At 33.2% G+C, this 19,876-nt stretch overlaps 1 protein-coding gene across 1 annotated transcript in view; it reads right to left on the minus strand.

Annotated features, from left to right (window-relative positions):
* Positions 1-19,876, minus strand: part of LOC124097756 (rho GTPase-activating protein 29-like) — a 62,265-nt gene that overhangs the window by 19,850 nt on the left and 22,539 nt on the right. Inside the window, 11 exon segments of the mRNA XM_058581967.1 lie at positions 1,165-1,223; positions 1,225-1,289; positions 2,468-2,603; positions 3,123-3,280; positions 15,612-15,749; positions 16,501-16,689; positions 16,875-16,955; positions 17,059-17,169; positions 17,580-17,644; positions 19,106-19,243; positions 19,525-19,573. Of these exon segments, the coding sequence (XP_058437950.1) occupies positions 1,165-1,223; positions 1,225-1,289; positions 2,468-2,603; positions 3,123-3,280; positions 15,612-15,749; positions 16,501-16,689; positions 16,875-16,955; positions 17,059-17,169; positions 17,580-17,644; positions 19,106-19,243; positions 19,525-19,573 (1,189 nt within the window).

Genomic DNA, 19,876 nt, shown 5'->3' on the forward strand with positions numbered 1-19,876 from the left:
GTTTCTTTTCTCAAGTAAGGCATCTCTCAGTCTCACCCATTTATCATGAGATAGAAATTCCAAATTTTTGCCTTCATCACATGACATCTACAAGATTCAAAGTGGGTTAAGGGTTGCTCTAGATTAGGTCTTAATTTCTGGCACTACCTATAATATTCAGTTAAATATTTAGGCTCCAGAATGTCCCTTGAATAGAGGTAGTGGGAAATGAGAAAGTAGCACCTGTTAATCAATCTACAAACCTCAGTGCTGCATGGCAAAAATTCTAACTATAAATACAAGACATTAATCCGAATGTATAAAACTGTGCAATATGTAAAATACTTTAAAAATGGCTTTGGAATTTGATGAGGTCAAACCCTAAAACATCCCCATCATGAGTCTAGGAGGAAGGCAGATAGCCAGAAAGGACTATAGCAATCTTTGGTGGAAGACTGTGGAAGCAAGAATCTCCTGGCTTTAAATGCTACTTCTCCTGCTAGCTATAAAGCCCATGGCGAATTATCCTCTTTGATATTACTAAGAGGGAGTTCAAAACATTTGCTCTATGAGGATTTTGAGACTATTTATATCATAGTACCTTAAAGCACATTTGTAAAAAAAAATAGCAATAATCAATCATAGGCTCAAGGATTGGCATAATGGAATTGTTTATTATAGCAATTACTGCAAAACAATTCAAAAGATCAATCATGATATTCAAGTTCATGGACTAGAATACAGTAGTAAAAATAAGGCCAACTATTCACATTAACATAACATGCATGAATTAAGTCACAAAATAGTATGATTGAATTTGAACAGCATCCAGAAGAGGTCAAAACTCTACTACATATAGGTATTAAAAACATTTGAAATATCTACAGAACGATTTTAAAATAGTCAGGATAATGGTTTATGCTGGTGGGAGCTAAGGCAGTGTAATCAAGAAGGAGTACCCAGGTGCTTCTAATGTCCTAATATTTTTATTGAGGGTCTGTTTCATTCTCTTTCTTTAATCTATATATATATATATATATATATATATATATATATATATATATATATATTCTCATCTATATTTAAGACACTTCATTATAAAAATAAGTTAGTTATAAATATTCCCCAAGTGATTATTTTAATAATTTCATTGAATTTTACTGCTAGACTTAAATATTTATGTACCTGGACTTATAGATTCTGAATCCAAGGATCCAGATTCACTGCTCCCTCCAGTACTATAAGTCACTAAACATCCCAAATGTCCATGATCTTATGAAAGAAGATCTTATGCATGTGAGGCAACCACTCTACCAACTGACCTATATCCCCAGCACCACAGATGCCCTTCAACAGATGAATGGATAAAGAAACTGTGGTATATGTACACAATGGAATATTACTCGGCATTAAAATAGAATAAAATTATGGCATTTGCAGGTATAAATGGATGGAGATGGAGAATATCATGCTAAGCAAAGTAAGCCAATCCCAAAAATCCAAAGGCGAAATATTCTCTCTGATAAGTGGATGCTGATCCATGGAGATGGACAGGGGTGGGGGACAGATGGGAAAAATGGAGGAACTTTCATTGGGCCAAGGGGAGGGTGATGGGGAAGGGGCATGGGGACAGGAAAAATGATGGAACGAGATGGACATCATTACCCTAGGTACATGTATGACTGCACATATGGTGCAACACTACATAGTATACAACCAGAGAAATGAAAAGTTGTGCTGCAATTGTGTACAATGAATCAAAATGCATTCTGCTGTCATATATACTAAAAAGAACCATCTTTGGGCTGGGGTTGGGGCTCAGTGGTAGTGCACTTGCCTGGCATGTGGGAGGCACTGGGTTCAATTCTCAGCACCGCGTATAAATAAAATAAAGATCTATCAACAACTAAAAAAATATTTTTAAAAATGAACCACCTTTAAGAAAAAAATATTTAAAGTCAAAACTTAGCTAAGAGGTAGATTTCATAAGGTAAAATACTGACATTACATAAAATGAGACAATTCAGATTTGTTTAACAATGACCAATTATGGACTTTAAGGCAGGCATGGTGGTTACAATCATGACTAGGTCTCACAGAGTTACATTATAAAGCCTGATTTTCTGGTTCTAGAGCTCCAGTTCATTTAATGACCAATGAACAATTTGCTCTTTCATAAACCTGTATTCTCTTCAGAGTGAAAAACCCCTGTTAGGGGATACGGTTGTAGCTCAGTGTTAGAGCACTCTCCTAGCACGCATGAGAAACTGGGTTTGATCCTCAGCACCACATAAAAATAAATAAAATAAAGCTATTGTGTCCAACTACAAATGAACAATAAATATTTTTTAAAAAAGAGAGAGAGAAAGAAAGAAAGAAAGAAAGAAAGAAAGACACCTGTTAGATCTCCATTGTTAGAGTGATTATAACCAGTGTTTGAAAAAAATTAACCTTCAAGTGAATCACCTGGGAGATCTTATTCAAATACAAAGTCTGGATTGAAACTCAATATGTCCTCTTCAATTTTATTACAACTGTCAGGAAGGCACACAACATCCTTTAAAGAGTGAGAAGGGCCACATCTGGACATCTGGGAACTATTTTTTAATGGTTTATTTACATTCCTAAGAAAAAGCAAAGAAAGCTCAGCACTAACAATAAATCTACTTTGTACTATAGTCAGAAAAATTTGTTGATTTAATATATGTAGAATAATTAACTAAATACAATGAACAAACTGTTACATGGTTCAGCTTTTTTAAGGAGATATGGATAAAAATTTATTTTCACAGTTGAAACATTGATAGAAATAGCAACAGTCAGTAATGCATGTTATGATTAAACTTTTGTAGTATCATCTCAGTGGAAAATATAGGTTAAATTTTGTGGACATTCAAAATGTGTATGATTGTCATTTGCCGTTCCCAAAGGATTTTTAAGTCTCACAGAGTGAGGTCAGTATCAAAATGGAAAGCTTTACTCTCAAGTGAGACTTACTAAGAAACCACAAAATAATACAAATAAAATTTTTCAGAAATTTTTAAAGTTAATTCTATCAATATTAGAAAATATACCTCTTTATACCACATAGGAACTTAGTAAATGTTTTATTTCTAGAAATTCATCTAGATATTAATTCTTACCCATCAACTTTTTCTTCTTCAGTTGACTTTGTAGCCTTCACAAATTCACTGTACTCTTGGCCTGGATCATAAAGTTTGGCGCTATCACAGTGAAAGACTAAACTGTTTGCAAGGGAGGCAGCCTGAAAGTGCTGCATCTGGAACAGATTAACTGTTACCTATCATCACAGACACAAAAGGCAGAAAAGACTTGTGATATACAGAATGCATTATAAATAAATGTACGTTGACTTCAATGAATGAACCAATAAAAACGGGCACACAAGTGAAACAGCTCTGAATACCACTGTACACATGGTATATTGCCCAATATTATGAAAGATAAAGATTGTAAACTAAAAGAGAAGTTTGAATCTAATATCCAGGTGTGCTCATTTGCTACAAAACTGTTTTTAAACTGTAAAGTTTAAAAAATACAAGCCATGTCCCTGATGGTTCACAATTTGAGGATCCATAGCTCTGTACCCTGATGGTCTGACCACACTGCCTAAACTTACTTGCATGACCATGATGATCAAGTTATTTATAACCAGTGATTTGAAAAAAAATTAACTTTCAAGTAAATCACCTGGGAGATCTTGTTCAAATGCGAAGTGTGGATTGAAACCCAAGATTCTACATTCCTTATAGGCTCCCAAAGTAATGGCAATGTGACTAGTTCAAAGACCTTATTTTTAGAGGAAAGACTTTCTAGAATTTTATTTCTGCATCAGTTCAAAGGAGATCAAAGTATTATATTGTTCCAGTATGATTATGTGCAAATAAATAACTTAATGTAGACAAGCAGTTTAATACACTGGTATATAAATACTTAATCTTAAATATCATTAACTATTTATTATTTGAGGTGAAAGGATTTTTGTGAAAGGTAAACAGCCTAAATGACTTACAAAGTAATTTCAAATCTTGGGATGTTATAATCCTATTCAATTATTTTATACTTCTGTAAGCTATAACATTAATTAATCAAAATTTGGTAAATGAGAACTGGGGCTATAGCTCAGTGGCAGAGCGCTTGCCTAGCATGTATGAGGCACTGGGTTCAATCCTTAGCACCACATAAAAAATAAAATAAAGGCACACTGTCCATCTATAACTATAAGGAATTTTTTTTAATTTGGTAAATGAATGAAACACAATTTTAAATACCCAGAACATTTTAACGGTTTCTGATTCAGATGCAGTAATCTCACTATCCCTTGGTCTATACTGAATTTGCTCAAAAACCCTGGTCAGAATGCATAAATCAGCTGTCTAAGAACTCTGAAAAGAAAATGGTAGCAGGTAGAAAGTAGCAAATAAACCACAATTCAATCCTGCCCCCACCCCAATCACATATCCAGCCTAGACTTGGCCCCTACTCAAAAACAGCTTGAGTCCCAAAAGTGTAAACAGGGTATGGACAGAAAGATCTCCAAGAGAGATCTTCTCTTGTCCAAGGAACAAAAAAAGGGCATGGAGTAGGAGATATGACTAAAAGAGTAGGTCATAACCCTGGTTTCTTTGGTGGGTTTATTTCCTCTCCTGCCCCAGTGCCCAAACAAGCATAAACCCCTAAGATGCAATCCTGTCCTGTGGCAGCAGGTGATGTGAGTAGAAGTGGAACAGAAACTTCGGAGGGAATCCTTTATGACAAGATGAATTGTGCTCCAATGAGTGAGTGGATTTGAAATTCTTCTTGTTTTTCTTTATTCTCCCCTTATTTAATGACTGAGAATTGATGCCCCTGGCTTCCTGGAGGATAGCAGAGTAGGCAGGTACATTTTAGTTTCCCAGTTAGAAGATTAAGAGGGAGGCACACAGGAGGTGGAGAGTGAATCTAACTAGATCAAATTCTGTTCAACTTAAAAAAAATGAATTTTCAGTTCAGGCTATAAACAGGATAAAAAGGACACAGAAAGTATTACTGAAAATATGTTGGATATCATTTAATGCTACTCGTCACACAAAGAACCAGGAAAATCTCAACTACTCACAAGGGAAAAGGCAGTGAACCGACATCAACACTGCGGTGACTCAGATGGTGCAATTATCAGATGAAGACTCTAAAGTTGCTATGATAACATGGTCAAGAAGTGAGGATAATCAATCTTGAAACCTGAACAGAAGTCTCAGCAGTGAAACAGAAGATCCAAAAAAGAAACGAAAGGGAATTTTTCTACTAAAATTTTTATTAAAGGATTGTATAGGAAAATGAAGTCAGTGAACCTGAGACAGATACATAGGACAATAAAGATGCCCCTCAACTTATAATTACTTCCTGAAAAATCCAACTTAAGTTGAAAATATACTTAAAACCCACTGTAAAGTTGTAAAATCTTAGGCTGAACCATAGTAAGTTGGGTACTGTTTGTAAAAACAGTTAAAGGGGAAAAGATTGGAGAAAAAAAATAGGATCAGCCAGAACTGTGAGAGCACCTGAGTCACCTGAGTTTTAGAGAAGAGAAAGAAAGTGCTACAAACAAAAATATTTGAAAAAAAACATAGCTGAAACCTTGTCAAAATTTGCAATGATCAAATGTGTAGATTCAAGAAATTCAGTGAATCCAAAACAGGAAAAACTCAGCAAAATCTATGTATACAGATATCTTAGCCAAACTGCTTAAAGGCAAACACAGAGAGAATCAAACCTTGGAAGCAGGGTTGGGGATGTGGCTCAAGTGGTAACGCATTTGCCTGGCATGCACAGGGCGCTGGGTTCGACATTAGTATCACATAAAAATAAAATACCCATGTTGTGTCTACTGAAAACTAAAAAATAAATATTAAAAAAAATTCTCTCTCTAAAAAAAAACCTTGGAAGCAGCCAAAAAAAAGCAACACAAACCATACAAGGAACAATGACACAACTGACTATGGATTTCTTCTGAGAAACCATGGAGGCTAGAAGGCAGTGGAACAACATTTTTAAAGTGGTGGGGGAAAAAAACAACAACTGAATTGTATATTTATAACTCAATATACAGTGAAAATGTTCTTTAGAATTAAGGACAACATGAAGGTATTCTTAAATGAAGGATAATTTAAAACATTGTGACCAGCAGACTTGCTATGAAAGAAATGGTAAGGGAAGTTCTGTTTACAGAAGAAAAACATTACCAGACAGAAGATGGAACTATAGGAATGAAAGGGAAATAAACAGAATGGAAAGTATCTGGACAAATATCATATACTACTTTCCTTCTCTTCTTTATAATACATATGACTTTTAAGCAAAAAAAATTAAGATGGCCTGGTGAGATCTTTAATGTAAAAACACATATCAACCACAATCCTCAATGGTTAAGGGGACTTATATAGTGGAAAGGTTTCTACATTCTACCTGAAGTGGTAAAATATTAGTTCTCAGCGAACTGTGAAAAATTACAGACAGTTATCCCTCAATATCCATCTGGGAGGGTTTAAGGATATCCCTCAGATACCCAAATCTCAGATGCTCAAACCCCTTATATAAAATGGTATAGATTTGTGTATAATCTATGCATACTCTCCAAATACTTTAAAGAAGATTTGTAGATCACTTATACTATATAATACAATGCAAATGCTATGTAAATTGTTCTTATACTATATTGTTTAGAGAATGATATAAAGAAAGTCTTTTTATGTTCTACAGTATAGATGTGATTTTTTTTCTGAATCCATGGATGTGGAATCCATACATACAGAGGACCATATTCACATAAAAATACTGCAATTCTTAAATCAAAACTACTCTAAGATACCATCTCACTCCAGTTATAATGGCAGCTATTATGAAGACAAACAACAATAAGTATTGGAGAGGATGTGGGGGAAAAGGCACACTAATACATTGTTGGTGGGACTGCAAATTGGTGCAGCCAATATGGAAAGCATTCCTTGGAAAACTTGGAATGGAACCACCATTTGACTCAGCTATCCCTCTCCTCAGTCTATACCCAAAGGACTTAAAAAAGCATACTACAGGGACACAGCCACATCAGTGTTTATAGCAGTACAATTCACAATAGCTAAACTGTGGAACCAACCTAAATGCCCTTCAGTAGATGAATGGATTAAAAAATGTGGCATATATACACAATGGAATATTACTCAGCAATAAAAGAGAATAAAATCAAGACATTTTCAGGTAAATTGATGCAGCTGGAGAAGATAATGCTAAATGAGGTTAGCCAATCCCCAAAAAAACAAATGGCAAATGTTTTCTCTGACATAAAGTGACTGACTCATAGTGGGGTAGGAGAGGGAGCATGGGAGGAATAGATGAACTCTAGATAGGGCAGAGTGGTGGGAGGGGAAGGGAGGAAGCATGGGGTTAGCAATGATGGTGGAATGTGATGGACATCATTATCCAAAGTACATATATGAAGACATGAATTGGTGTGAACATACTTTATATACAAACAGAAATATGAAAAATTGTGTTCTGTATGTGTAATAAGAATTGTGATGCATTCCACTGTCATGTATTTAAAAAATAAAAGCAATTAAAAAAACAAATACTGCAATTCCTAGTATAACCAACTAAATATATATGTGTACAATACGATATAATAAAAACCCAACAGATAAATTAAAAGGACAAAATGTAGATGCACATTTTAAGTTAAAATGCAATTCTGATAAATGACTAAATTAAATGTATAATTAAAAAAAATGTAGTTCCAAAAAATTATCAATTCAACCAACAGAAGATAGCAAAAGGGAAATAGATTAAGGAAATACAAGGTATAAACCGGAAAAAAATTAAAAGGACCTACATATGAACATATATTTAAATTAAATATAAATGGACTAAGCACTTAAGAAAGTATACACTAACTATAGTTTATATAACAAACTTACTTTAAATACAATGATAAAGTTAAAATGAAAAAATGGAAAAAGATATATCACTTTCAAAAGAAAATTGAAATAACTCTATCAATATTACATAAATTAATCTAAAAAGCAAGGAAATTTATCAGGACAAGTAGACAATTCATAAAGATAAAAGGATTGATTTATCAAGATCATATAACCATTGTTAATGTGGAAATAACCAACAACATAGCTCAAAATACATAAAAACTGAAGGAATTAAAAATACACAATATGTTCAAGTCTTCAAACTCTTTTCTCAGCAATTGATGGACAGATATATTTAAAATTAATCAAGAATACACAAGAAATAAATTACACTATAAACCAAGAAGAACTGACACTCAGGAAACACTCCAGTCAACAATAGAATGTGCATTCTTTTCAAGTACACATGTGGAATATTTATTATTCATCTTTTAAAAGAAACAGTTTTTAATTTCACTGATTTTTCTTTTCCTTTTTCAGTTCATTGATTTTTCTACTTTTTAATCTTTCTTTGTACTTGACTCAATCCTGAGTCATAAAACAAACCAAAACAAAGTTAAAAGAATTGAAATCATGAAAAGTATTTCTTCCACCATAATGAAATTAAACAGGAAATCGGTATCAGAAAAATACTGATTTTTCTGGAAATCAGTATCCAGAGAAATCCTCAATTACTTGAAAAATTAAACAACAAACTTTACATTATCCTTACACTGAAAATTAAGTCTTAAGGAAAATTAGAAAATATTTTGACCTAAACAAATGGGAAATTACATTTCAAATTTTATGAGATTCAGTTAAACAATTATATAGAAAAAGTTAAAGCATTAAATATTTTTACTAGAAAATCAGGTCTCAGTAAACAACGTAGCTCCTATCTTTAAGAAACTTAAAAAAAAGGTAAAACAAACCCAAAGCAAACAGAAATAAAGAATAAAAATCAGAAATCAATAAAACTTAAAAGAAAAATCAGTGCAAATAAAAATTGTTTTTAAAACAATTTTTTGAAAATATAAATAAAGTTTATAAACGTGGAGCCAGATTAACCAGAGAGAAAAACCTGCCAGTGCATAAGAGGGGAGATAAGAAGAGCAGATACAAATGATCTACATCAGAAACAAAAGAGGAGAGATCACTACAACTTATAGAGACAATAAGAGGATAAGGAAATTTAACAACCTATGCACATAAATTCAGCAATTTAAGATGACAGGCCCAATTCCAGGTAAGTCACAAACTACCAAAATTCACCTAAGAAAAAATAATTAACTTGAATAGTATTTTATCAACAGAAGTTGAATATGTAGTTAAAAAAAAAAAACTTCCTAAAAAACAAATCCCAAGCCCAGATACTTTCACCAGGGAATAGTACCAAACAGGAAATAACACGTATTTAATACAAACTCTTTTAGAAAACATAACAGGAGGGAACAATTCTCAACTCATTTATTTTATGAAACAGGAATTCCCCTACACTAAAACCAAACAAAAATGGAAAGCAACGCATCTCAGAGAGACAATTCATCTCCAGGTATGTAAGAACTCAAAAAACTCAACACCAGGGGCTAGGGTTGTGGCTCACTGGTAGAGTACTTACTTGCCTTAAAGGTGTGAGGCACTGGGTTCAATTCTCAGCACCGCATATAAATAAATAAAATAAAGGCCCATTGACAACTAAAAAAAAAAAATTAAAAAAAAAAGAAACAAAACTTAACACCAAAAAACCAAATAACCCAATCAATAAATGGACTAAGGAACTGAACAGACACCTTACACAAAAATAAATACAATGGATCAACAAATATATGAAAAAATGTTCAATATCTCTAGCAATTAGAGAAATGCAAATCAAAACTACTACATTCTGCTGTCATTTATGTTTTTAAAAAAATCAATAAAAAATTTACTCTTAAGATTTCATCTCATTCTAGTCAGAATGACAATTATCAAGAATACAAGCAACAATATGGGCTGGGGTTATGGTTCAGTGGTGGAGTGTTTGCCTTGCATGCGGAAGGTGGGGGCACTGGGTTCAAGTCTCAGCACCACATAAATAAGTGAATAAAATAAAGGTATTAAGTCTACGTATAACTAAAAAAAAAATACAAGCAACAATAAATGTTGGTGAGAATGTGGGAAAAAGGTATACTCATACATTGCCAGTGGGACTGCAAATTGGCAATCATTCTGGAAAGCAGTATGGAGATTCCTCAGAAAGTGTGCAATGGAACCACCATTTGACCCAGTTATCCCACTCCTCGGTTTATACTCAAAGGACTTAAAATCAGCATACTATAGTGATGCAGCCACATTCATGTTTATAGCAGCTCAACTCACAGTAGCTAAACTATGGAACCAACCTAGGTTGGTTCCACAGATGAATGGATAAAGAAAATGTGGTATATAATATACAATGGACTATTACTCAGACTTAAAGAATAAAATGATGGTATTTCCTTGAAAATGGATGGAACTAGAGAATATCATGCTAAGTGAAATAAGCCAATCCCACAAAGCCAAAGACCAAATATTTTCTCTGATATGTAATGCTAATTCACAATAAGGGGAGGGAGTTAGGGAAGAAGAGAGTTATTACTTTAGGTAAAGTGGAGTGCAAGGAGGGGAGGAGGTATGAGGGTAGGAAGAACCGTAAAATGAATTGGACATTATTACCCTATGTGCATATATGACTACACAACCAGTGTGATTCTACATCATGTACAACCATAAGAATGAGAAGTTATACTCCACTTATATATAATGTGACAAAGTGCATTCTACTGTCATGTCTAATTAATTAGAACAAATTTTTAAAAAGAAAAATGATATAACAATCTATTTTAATATCTTTTAATATAATAAGATATTAGTAAGTGAATCCAGCTATATATAAGAGGAATAATACATCACAAACAAGAGGAGCTAAGGAAAGGCAGCAGAATACAACAGACACTAGTATGGCAATATGTAAATCAATGGATGTGTAACTGATGTGATTCTGCAATCTGTATATGGGGTAAAAATGGGAGTTCATAACCCACTTGAATCAAAGTGTGAAATATGATATATCAAGAACTATGTAATGTTTTGAACAACCAACAATAAAAAATTTAAAAAAAAGATATTAGTAAGTGAATCCAGCTATATATAAGAGGAATAATACATCACAAACAAGAGGAGCTAATCCCAAGGTAAGATCAACACTCAAATAACAATTTAATTTACCACATTAATGGGCGAAAGAAGATACACCACATGATTATATCAAATGATATAGAAAAATATTTTATAAATTCAAACACTTATTAATGATAAAACTCTCAGCAGACTAGCAAACAGAGAAATTTCTTAATCAGATTGAAGGATATCTTCAAGTATCTTACAGGTATCATCATATTTAATGGTGAAAGACTTAATATTTTCCCCCTAATCGAGAATAAGACAAGGATGTCATCTCTTACCTCTCTTATTTGACAGTGGGACCCCATTCAACAGGGAGCCCCATCTAGTGCAATAAGAAAAAAAAATGAGGGCTTGGGTTCTGGCTCAGCATTAGAGTGCTCACCTAGCACATGCAGGGTGCTGGGTTCAATTCTCAGCACCACGCATAAAATAAATAAATAAAATAAAGACATAAAAAATATTTTAAAAAGAAAAATAACAGAAGAAGTACACACTGGAAAGGAAAATATAAAACTGTTCTTATTTGCAGATAATGTGATTTTCTATGTAGAAAACCCCAAGAATCTACACAACTACTAAAACAAGTTTATCAAGGTTGCAAATAATAAGATCAATATAAAAAAATATTAATTGTATTTCCAAATGTTATTAAGCTGGAACTTGCAAGTGTATGTGTACACAATTCATTCACAATAACACATAAACGGATTTAAATTTAACAAAATCTGTAAAAGATTTTTATGTTGAAAACTATAAAATGCTGATTTAAAAAAATCAATAGCCTAAATAAGTGGAAAAATATATAGTGTTCATGGATTTAAAAGGATGCTAAATATACAATCAATTCTCCATAATATCATCTAAGAATTAATAACAACTTCAATAAAAATGTTACCAAGGTTTTTCGGTAGATAAACACAAGTTGATTCTAACATTTTAATAGAAAGTAAAGAATTTTAAACAAAACCAATTCTGAAAAAGAAGGAAAGTGGAAGACTCCAATTACCTGGTTTTAAGATTTGGTATATATGGGGCTGGGGTTGTAGCTCAGTGGTTGAGCACTTGCCCCTCATGCGTGAGGCACTGGGGTTGATCCTCAGCACCACATAAAAAAATAAATAAATAAAATAAAGATATATATAAAAAAAGAAGACTTGGGGCTAGGGTTGTGGCTCAGTGGTAGAGTGCTCATCTAGTATGCATGAGGCACTGGGTTCGATCCTCAGCACCACATAAATATAAAATAAAGATATTATGTCCACCAAAAACTAAAAAATAAATATTAATAAAAAGACTTGGTATAAAGCAACTGAATCAAGATATTGGGGTTTGGGCAAAAGGATAAACAAATACATTAATTGAATAAAGTAGAGAATTCAGAAACAGACACACACAAATGCGGTCGAGTGATCTTTTTAAACAGGTACAAAGGCAATTTAAAGAAAATGGCACAGTGTTTTCAACTAATGGTATCAGAACAAGTAGACATCTATATTAACCATGTTTTATATTTTCTGTATTATATGATATTTTAATGTCTCAGAAAAAGAAAAGAATACTGGCCAGGGAGAAACTGCCCTCCTTGGGCTAGACAACTCTTAAAATAGCCAGGGGCTCAGCTGGGATCACATACTTCACACAAACCAAGAAGTCCCAAATTTGTAGCCCAATCAACTCCCGATCTAACTCTTACCTCAAGCCAACTATTTCCTCTGACCCTGTATCATCCCAAGGCCAGATAACAAGAAACTAGAGACCATTCCTGTGTCCCAAAGCCCACCGGAATTATTCAAACTAGCCAATTCTAAACTGTTACTTTACCCACTTTGCCTCTCCTGAGGAAACCCCAATAAAGATTCTAACTCAGCTTTCCTTTCACTCCTGCATCTGCCTGCCAAACCTGCTATGATAAATCGCCTTCTCAGAAAATGTAAGCAATAAATTCTTATATCAATGGCATTGACCTCTCTGTGTTGGTACTCAATCACTTCCGTAAGTTGAAATTCTACAGGTATAATTTTAATATAACACCTATATGCTAAAAATCAAACCTCAATCTACACGTCTTATGAAAATAGAAAGGAAATCAGTGGAGAAAGGGGGTCAGGGGAAGGGAAGAGAGAAGGGAAAAGGTAATCAGTAGGGAACAACATTGCCAAATTATTTTGTTATACTGTATGCATCTCTGAATATGCAACCACAAATCCCACCATATGTACAGTTATAAAGCTCCAATTTAAAAAATGAAAAAAGTAACTCAATTGGATCATGTATATAAATGAAAAATTACACAACTTTGTCAGGAACCATGGTGTATGTCTGTAATCCCAGCAACTCAGGAGGCTCAGACAGGAGGAGCCTTGCAAGTTTGAGGCTAGCCTCAGTAACTTAGTGAGATCCCTGTTTCAAAATAAAAGGACTGGGAATGTAGCTCAGTGGTAAAGAGCCCCTGGATTTAATCCACAGTTCAAATAAATAAATAATAAAACTTTCAGGAGAAAACTTTGTGACCTTGGGTTAGATGAAGGAAGTATCCTTATCCTTAGATATAACATCAAAAACATGACCCATAAAAGAAGAAAATAATAAGCTAGACTCCATACAAATTAAAACATTTTGCTCATTGAAAGACAATACTAAAATATAAAGAGAAGCTGTAAATGGGAGAAACTGCATGCAAGCTCAACAATAAGAAAACAAACAACTCGACAAAAACCTAAAGATAGGCAAAATACAGATTACAAATAAGCCCTTTAAAAATTTCAGGCTAGGAATAATATAGTTCAGTTGGTAGAGTGTTTGCCTCGCATGCACAAAGCCCTGGGTTCAATCCCCAGAACCACACACACAAAAAAATAATAATAATAATATCACTAGTCATTCTGGAAACAAATTGAAGCCATGATTACATAACACTACCCATCTATTAGAACACTTAAAAAATTTTTTTTAAAGGAACTGACAAATGTCAAGAACACAGAATAACTGAAATTCTCATGTACCACTGGATTACAGCCATTCTGGAAAATAGTTTGGCAGCTCTTATTAAATTAAACATGCATTTAGCATACCAACCATAAACCCACTCCTATGTTATTTAAAATAAAGAAAACATAGTCATCAAAAGCCTGTAAATAAATATTCTTGTAGCTCTATTCATAATTACCCCAAACTAGAAACAACATAAATGTCCAACTGGTAAATGGATAAACACTGTGGTATAGTCATATAATGGACTACCACTCAGCAATACAAAGAAATGGACTATTGATACATGAATAACATTAATGAATCTCAAAGGCATCAGGCCATGTAAAAGCCTATTTCCAAAGATTACCTACTATATGATTACATTTATATGACATTCTGAAAGACATGAAAGTAATGAGATGGAGAACACAGCAGTACTTGCCAGAAGTTAGGGCAAGGTGGAGAGTTTGACTACAAAGGTATAGCATGAAATAACTTTTTTATTTTTGTGGCACTGGGGATTGAACCCACCAGGATCTTTCTTGAACATGCTAGGCACAGATTCTACCACTGAGCTATATACTTTCTAAGCCCATTTATTTTGAGATAGGTTCTCATTAAGTTGCCCAGGCTAGCCTTGAGCTTGGAGATCCTCCTGGCTTGGCCTTCTGAGTTGCTGGTATGGCAGGTGTGTGCCATATGTATATGTGTATGTATGTGTGTGTATGTGTGTGTGTGTGTGTGTGTGTTTAAACTGGGGATTGAAACCAGGAGCACTTTACCACTGAGCTACATCACCAGCCTTTTTATTTTGAGACAGGGTCACATTAAGTTGCTTAGGACCTCGATAAGTTGCCCAGGTTGGCCTTGAACTTGCTATCCTTCTGCCTCAGCCTCCTGAGTCACTAGGATTACAGTTACACATTACAGTGCCCAGCAAAATAATATCTTTGAAGTGATGAAATTGTTTCAAATCTTGACCATGGTGATGATCACACAAATTTATATGTATGTTAAAACTTATAAACTGTACACCAAGAGAGTTTTGGATATGTAAATATTTTACAAAAAAAAAACATTTTAAAGAGGTAATGAAAACAAATGCAGCCTGAATGCTTTGTCTTCAAATATGTCACTGGGTTCAATTTTAATATTTAGTTTACTCAAATTTTGAAGAATAGATCTCTCTTCTGTCACTCAGCTGACAGAAGTTGCAAGGTAAAATCAAATTTATCAACCAAGGCAAAAAGACAATAATATAGAGGCAATTTCAAACTCTCACAGTTCAGTTTTAACCAAGCGAATCATGAATCTAGGGGACATGGAAGGGAGACAGATCAAAAATAAATCAAACTATGTCACTAATGAAAATTGAAAGCCAATCTTCAAATATGTTCTATTCTCAAATCATAAGAATCAATTTTATCAGGCACCCCTCTCCCTTCTGCAGATAAGAAGACTTTTTTCTCCCCTCTTGCCTTCAAAAATACTGAAGAAATCACTTACAGCTTTAAGTATAAGATCACACTGGAAAACAAGTGTCCTGAGTTGTGTTAAAATTTCTCTTTTGGTGTTTTCTAGATCATTTTGTCTTTTTTCAACATTTGTTACACAAACTTTGTAGAGTTCGTTTGCTGCTTTTACCTTCAGGAATATCAGAGAGAGAAAAAAAAGCAAAAAATAACACTGATCACCAGAATTTATATTTTAAAATATATACTTATTGTAGAAAAGTTGAATTTAAATAACTGAGAAGCCTTTTATTCATGAAAATTTTGAAACAGTCTATCTATATTTTAAACGGAATACTTCTAAATATAACAAATAATAATCATTCTAGTGAGTGACTCAAGTGTACTTGGCTTTAATGAATATTTAAGCATAATTTACAATTAGTATATTGTCTGTCTATAAAGTGATCACTTCTATTTAAAATAGTGTTTTCTAAATTTATTTACTGTTTATCTCACATAATTTATCAAACTATATTTCATAAATAAAACAAAATTTTAATTTATACTTGCAAGTAGGTGCTGGAATTAGAACACACACAATATACACACTTGCCTAAAAGGTGAACTTTCTGAAAAATCAAGTAAAATATATTAAACTACTGCTTTAAAATACTTTTTTACAAATAAAACCCCAAATTTTTAAATCTCTTAGCATAGTCATTCTCAAAGTGTGGATCTCCACCAGCATCACCGGGGAACTTGTTAGAAATAGGTTATTTGGGTCTCACCCTTGACCTACTCAATCCTCAACTTTAAGGTGGGCCAAGCAGTCTGCTTGAATAAGCCTCCTAGATAATCCCAACACATATTATAAGTTTAAACTCAAACCCTTTTCATATTATTGCTAATTGAGCTTTCAAATAACAAAAAAAAAATATTACTTTTTGAAGTGCTTCTGCTTCCAACCTGTGATTTTTTTCTAGTTGCTTGTTGGGATTTTTTGCTAATCCACCACATGAGCACTGATGCTCCTTCTCTGCACAAAACACAGAATATTTTGCTTTTTCATATTCATCTTGACGTTGCATGCATAACAATTTTGCCTTTTTGAGAGCAGTTTCTGTTTTGAGCTATGCAGAAAAGAGTATATTAAACATAGAATTTGAAAGAAACCCTACTATACAATTTTCTTTAGCAATTCAGGAAGATAGTTAAGCAATACTTTAGAAAACTAGAGTAAGGTTAATGGTTATATAATATAGATGATTTTTAGACGCTCACAAATAGGTACATGAAACTCCAGTAAAATACTAACCATTTTATTTTGTTCCTGTTTCCAAAGTTCCTTTATTTCTTTCCTTTGCTTTTCTATTTTATTTTTCCTCCCCAGTAGAGGCTGTCAAGGATATTTTTTTAAAAAGACAAAGAAAAAGGTTGTTGTCTAAAAATATGCTACTTTTTAAAAAAAATCATGCATTATATAAGTAAATCAATTTTACCTGTACAAATTCATTGGCTTGGAGAGCTGCAATTCTTTGTTCTAAAAGGAGACTTTTCTTTACATCATTAAGAAGAACACTGGTAAACACAGACTGTAGTGGCATAAACTCCTAGAATTTAAAATTAAGAAGTAAATTATACAATCGAAATGGCACTAGAATTCCAAATGCACACATTATTCTTAAAACAGAGAAACTTAAGTTGAGATTTTTTTCTCCCAGAAAAATGACTATTCATGAATACATTTATAAGAAAAATATAAAGAAACTTAATTTTAAATATAAATTAGAAAATTAGCAGCCATCATGATAATCAATACTTGTATACAATTGTGAATTTCCTAGTTTTTTCATAATTCACAGCCATATAAATTTAAAAGGATTTTATTTGTCTATAAAAAGACTAGCAATTAAGTTCTTTCCTCTAGTAACTGAAATTTTCTGATTTTACAAGGCACTATTTTGGAGTCATCTGACTAGTCACTTGTAAATAGAACCCTAGAAATTCACAGAACACTTACCTCTAGTCCAATGTTAGTTGTAGTTGCTTCTACCAACTTTATAATATTTCTGGTGGATTCCAATTCTGAAAAGATTAAAAAAGGTATCAGAAGGCAAAATTAACTAATTTTTCCATTCCATACTCTATTTGTAATTCCCCAATTGAAAAGATTACAAGCTGGGAATGATGGTATATGCCTGTAATCCCAGCAGCTCAGGAGGCTGAGGCAGGAGGATTTCCAAATTCAAAGCCAACTTCAGCAATTTAGGAAAGTCCTAAGCAACTTAGCAACATCCTGACTCAAAGTATTAAAAAGGGGAGCTGAGGTTGTGGCTCAGTGGTAGAGCACTTGCCTAGCATGTGTGTGCCACTGGGTTCAATACTCAGCACCACATAGAAAAATAAATAAATGAAATAAAGTTATTATGTACAACTAAAATATTTTTAAATAATAAATAAATAAATAAAAAGGGGCTGGGAATGAGGCTCAGTGGTTGAGTATCTCTGGGTTCAATCCCTGGTGCCCCCAAAAAATAAGAGGAGAAAAAATGATGACACATACTAATGAGTGCATCTTGATAAAATGCAGCCATTCTTAACTTTTTTAAAAAAGTTTTGATGGACACAGTATCTTTATTTTATTTGTTTTTATGTTTTTTATGTGGTGCCAGGGATTGCACCCAGTGTCTCACACATACTAGGCAAGTGCTCTACCACTGAGCCATAACCTCAGCCCCTCATTCTTAATTTTAAGTGTTCATCAGAATCAACTGGGAAAGTTTTTCAAAATATACTGGACTGGACTTCAGCTCTCTGAGAAATGGAACCTAGGCCTTTGTACTATCCCTTTTTAAAGCTATTGGAGAGATTCTAATTAGCATTCCCTATTAAAAACAAATTATATAGTGGAAAGGCTTTGCTAGATTCTATTTTCTTCCAGTTATGCTATATGACTGAATCTGCTATACGATCTTAGGAAAATCACTTGTTTATCTTATCTGTAAATGGGGCTAAGAATTCTTGTTTTGCCTACTTCCCACAGTTTTGTAGGACTAAATGAGATAATTCCTATGAAAACATTTTTTCAGCTGTAAAACTCTAGGCTAATATTAGCTTTTAAGGTGTTTCTTTGAGCTGGGAATGTAGCTCAGTTGTGGTAGAGTATAGTGTGCTTACCTAGCCTACCTGATGTGCTGGGCTCAATCCCCAGCATGGGGGGATGGGGGAATATTTCTTTTAAGCTTTCACTGCCTTCTGCTTAAACATCTATTATTGCTTTTATCTCCTTTTACCATATTATCTGTCTGTATTTCTTTTCATCCACTAGAATATGACTTCTAGATCTAGTGGTCAACCCATAGTAAATATTGAACAAGTATATCCAGTGTAAGAAAAGTCTCAGGAAGAGAAAATGAATAATGATTTTATTTATTACAATGAAACAACTAATCTGTAATCATAATACATACAGTCTATAGAAAATGATCATAAACAATTTAGTTCTTACACTCCAAAGTTAATCAGATGCTCCAAAAGAAAACTCACCCAAGTTAAGCTTTTGTTCAATCCATGACACTATGTTTTTTGTATATTTTGACCATGTTTTAGCATATGAGAAAGCCAATTCAATACAGTCAGTGTCTTTTAATAGCACGTTGTCTAATTCTATAGGAGAAAAATTTCCTGAAAATAAAAATATCAGAGTAAGTATTTGTTAAACATGGTCTATAATAATTTTAAAGAAAGCAGCATTCAGACAAATGTATAACTACAGGACACAACGTAAACATAAAATGGCCTCAAATTACAATATATTTTTATCTTTATATGTCATTTTGCACTAAAAATGAGTACCCTAGGTACACTAGGTTACATTAATCAAGAAGATATTAAGTAATCCAAAACACTCATTGAAAGAAACTGCAAAATTTTTTGACAAAAATTATAAGTACATTGAGTATTACCTTGTTCATTGGATGGCTTGACTGAGTCCACAGATGTGTTTTCAAAAGACTTTGCAACATGGAAGAAAACAAATTTAAGATTAGTGCAAAAGACAACAAATCTCTACTTCAGAAAATTTTTATCCTAATTCATTACTTTGACATAATTCCTACTAAAGAATTTCAAGCGTTTAAAACCTTTTAAAGAGCCTGAGAAGTTTGTTTAAATACCAGAACATTTTCTAAGAATTATATGGATTTTTTGCCCAGCAGTTTTTAAGATCCAAGAATAAGCAATCTCATTATTTACTAACAGCATTAGTTAACATAAATGAATCTATGCAAAACTTTAAATTTTGCATATCCCCCAAAT

This window comes from Marmota monax, unplaced genomic scaffold (genome assembly GCF_021218885.2).
Source record: "Marmota monax isolate L192 unplaced genomic scaffold, Marmota_monax_Labrador192_F-V1.1 WCK01_AAM20220418_F8-fsc00884, whole genome shotgun sequence".
NCBI lineage: Eukaryota > Metazoa > Chordata > Mammalia > Rodentia > Sciuridae > Marmota > Marmota monax.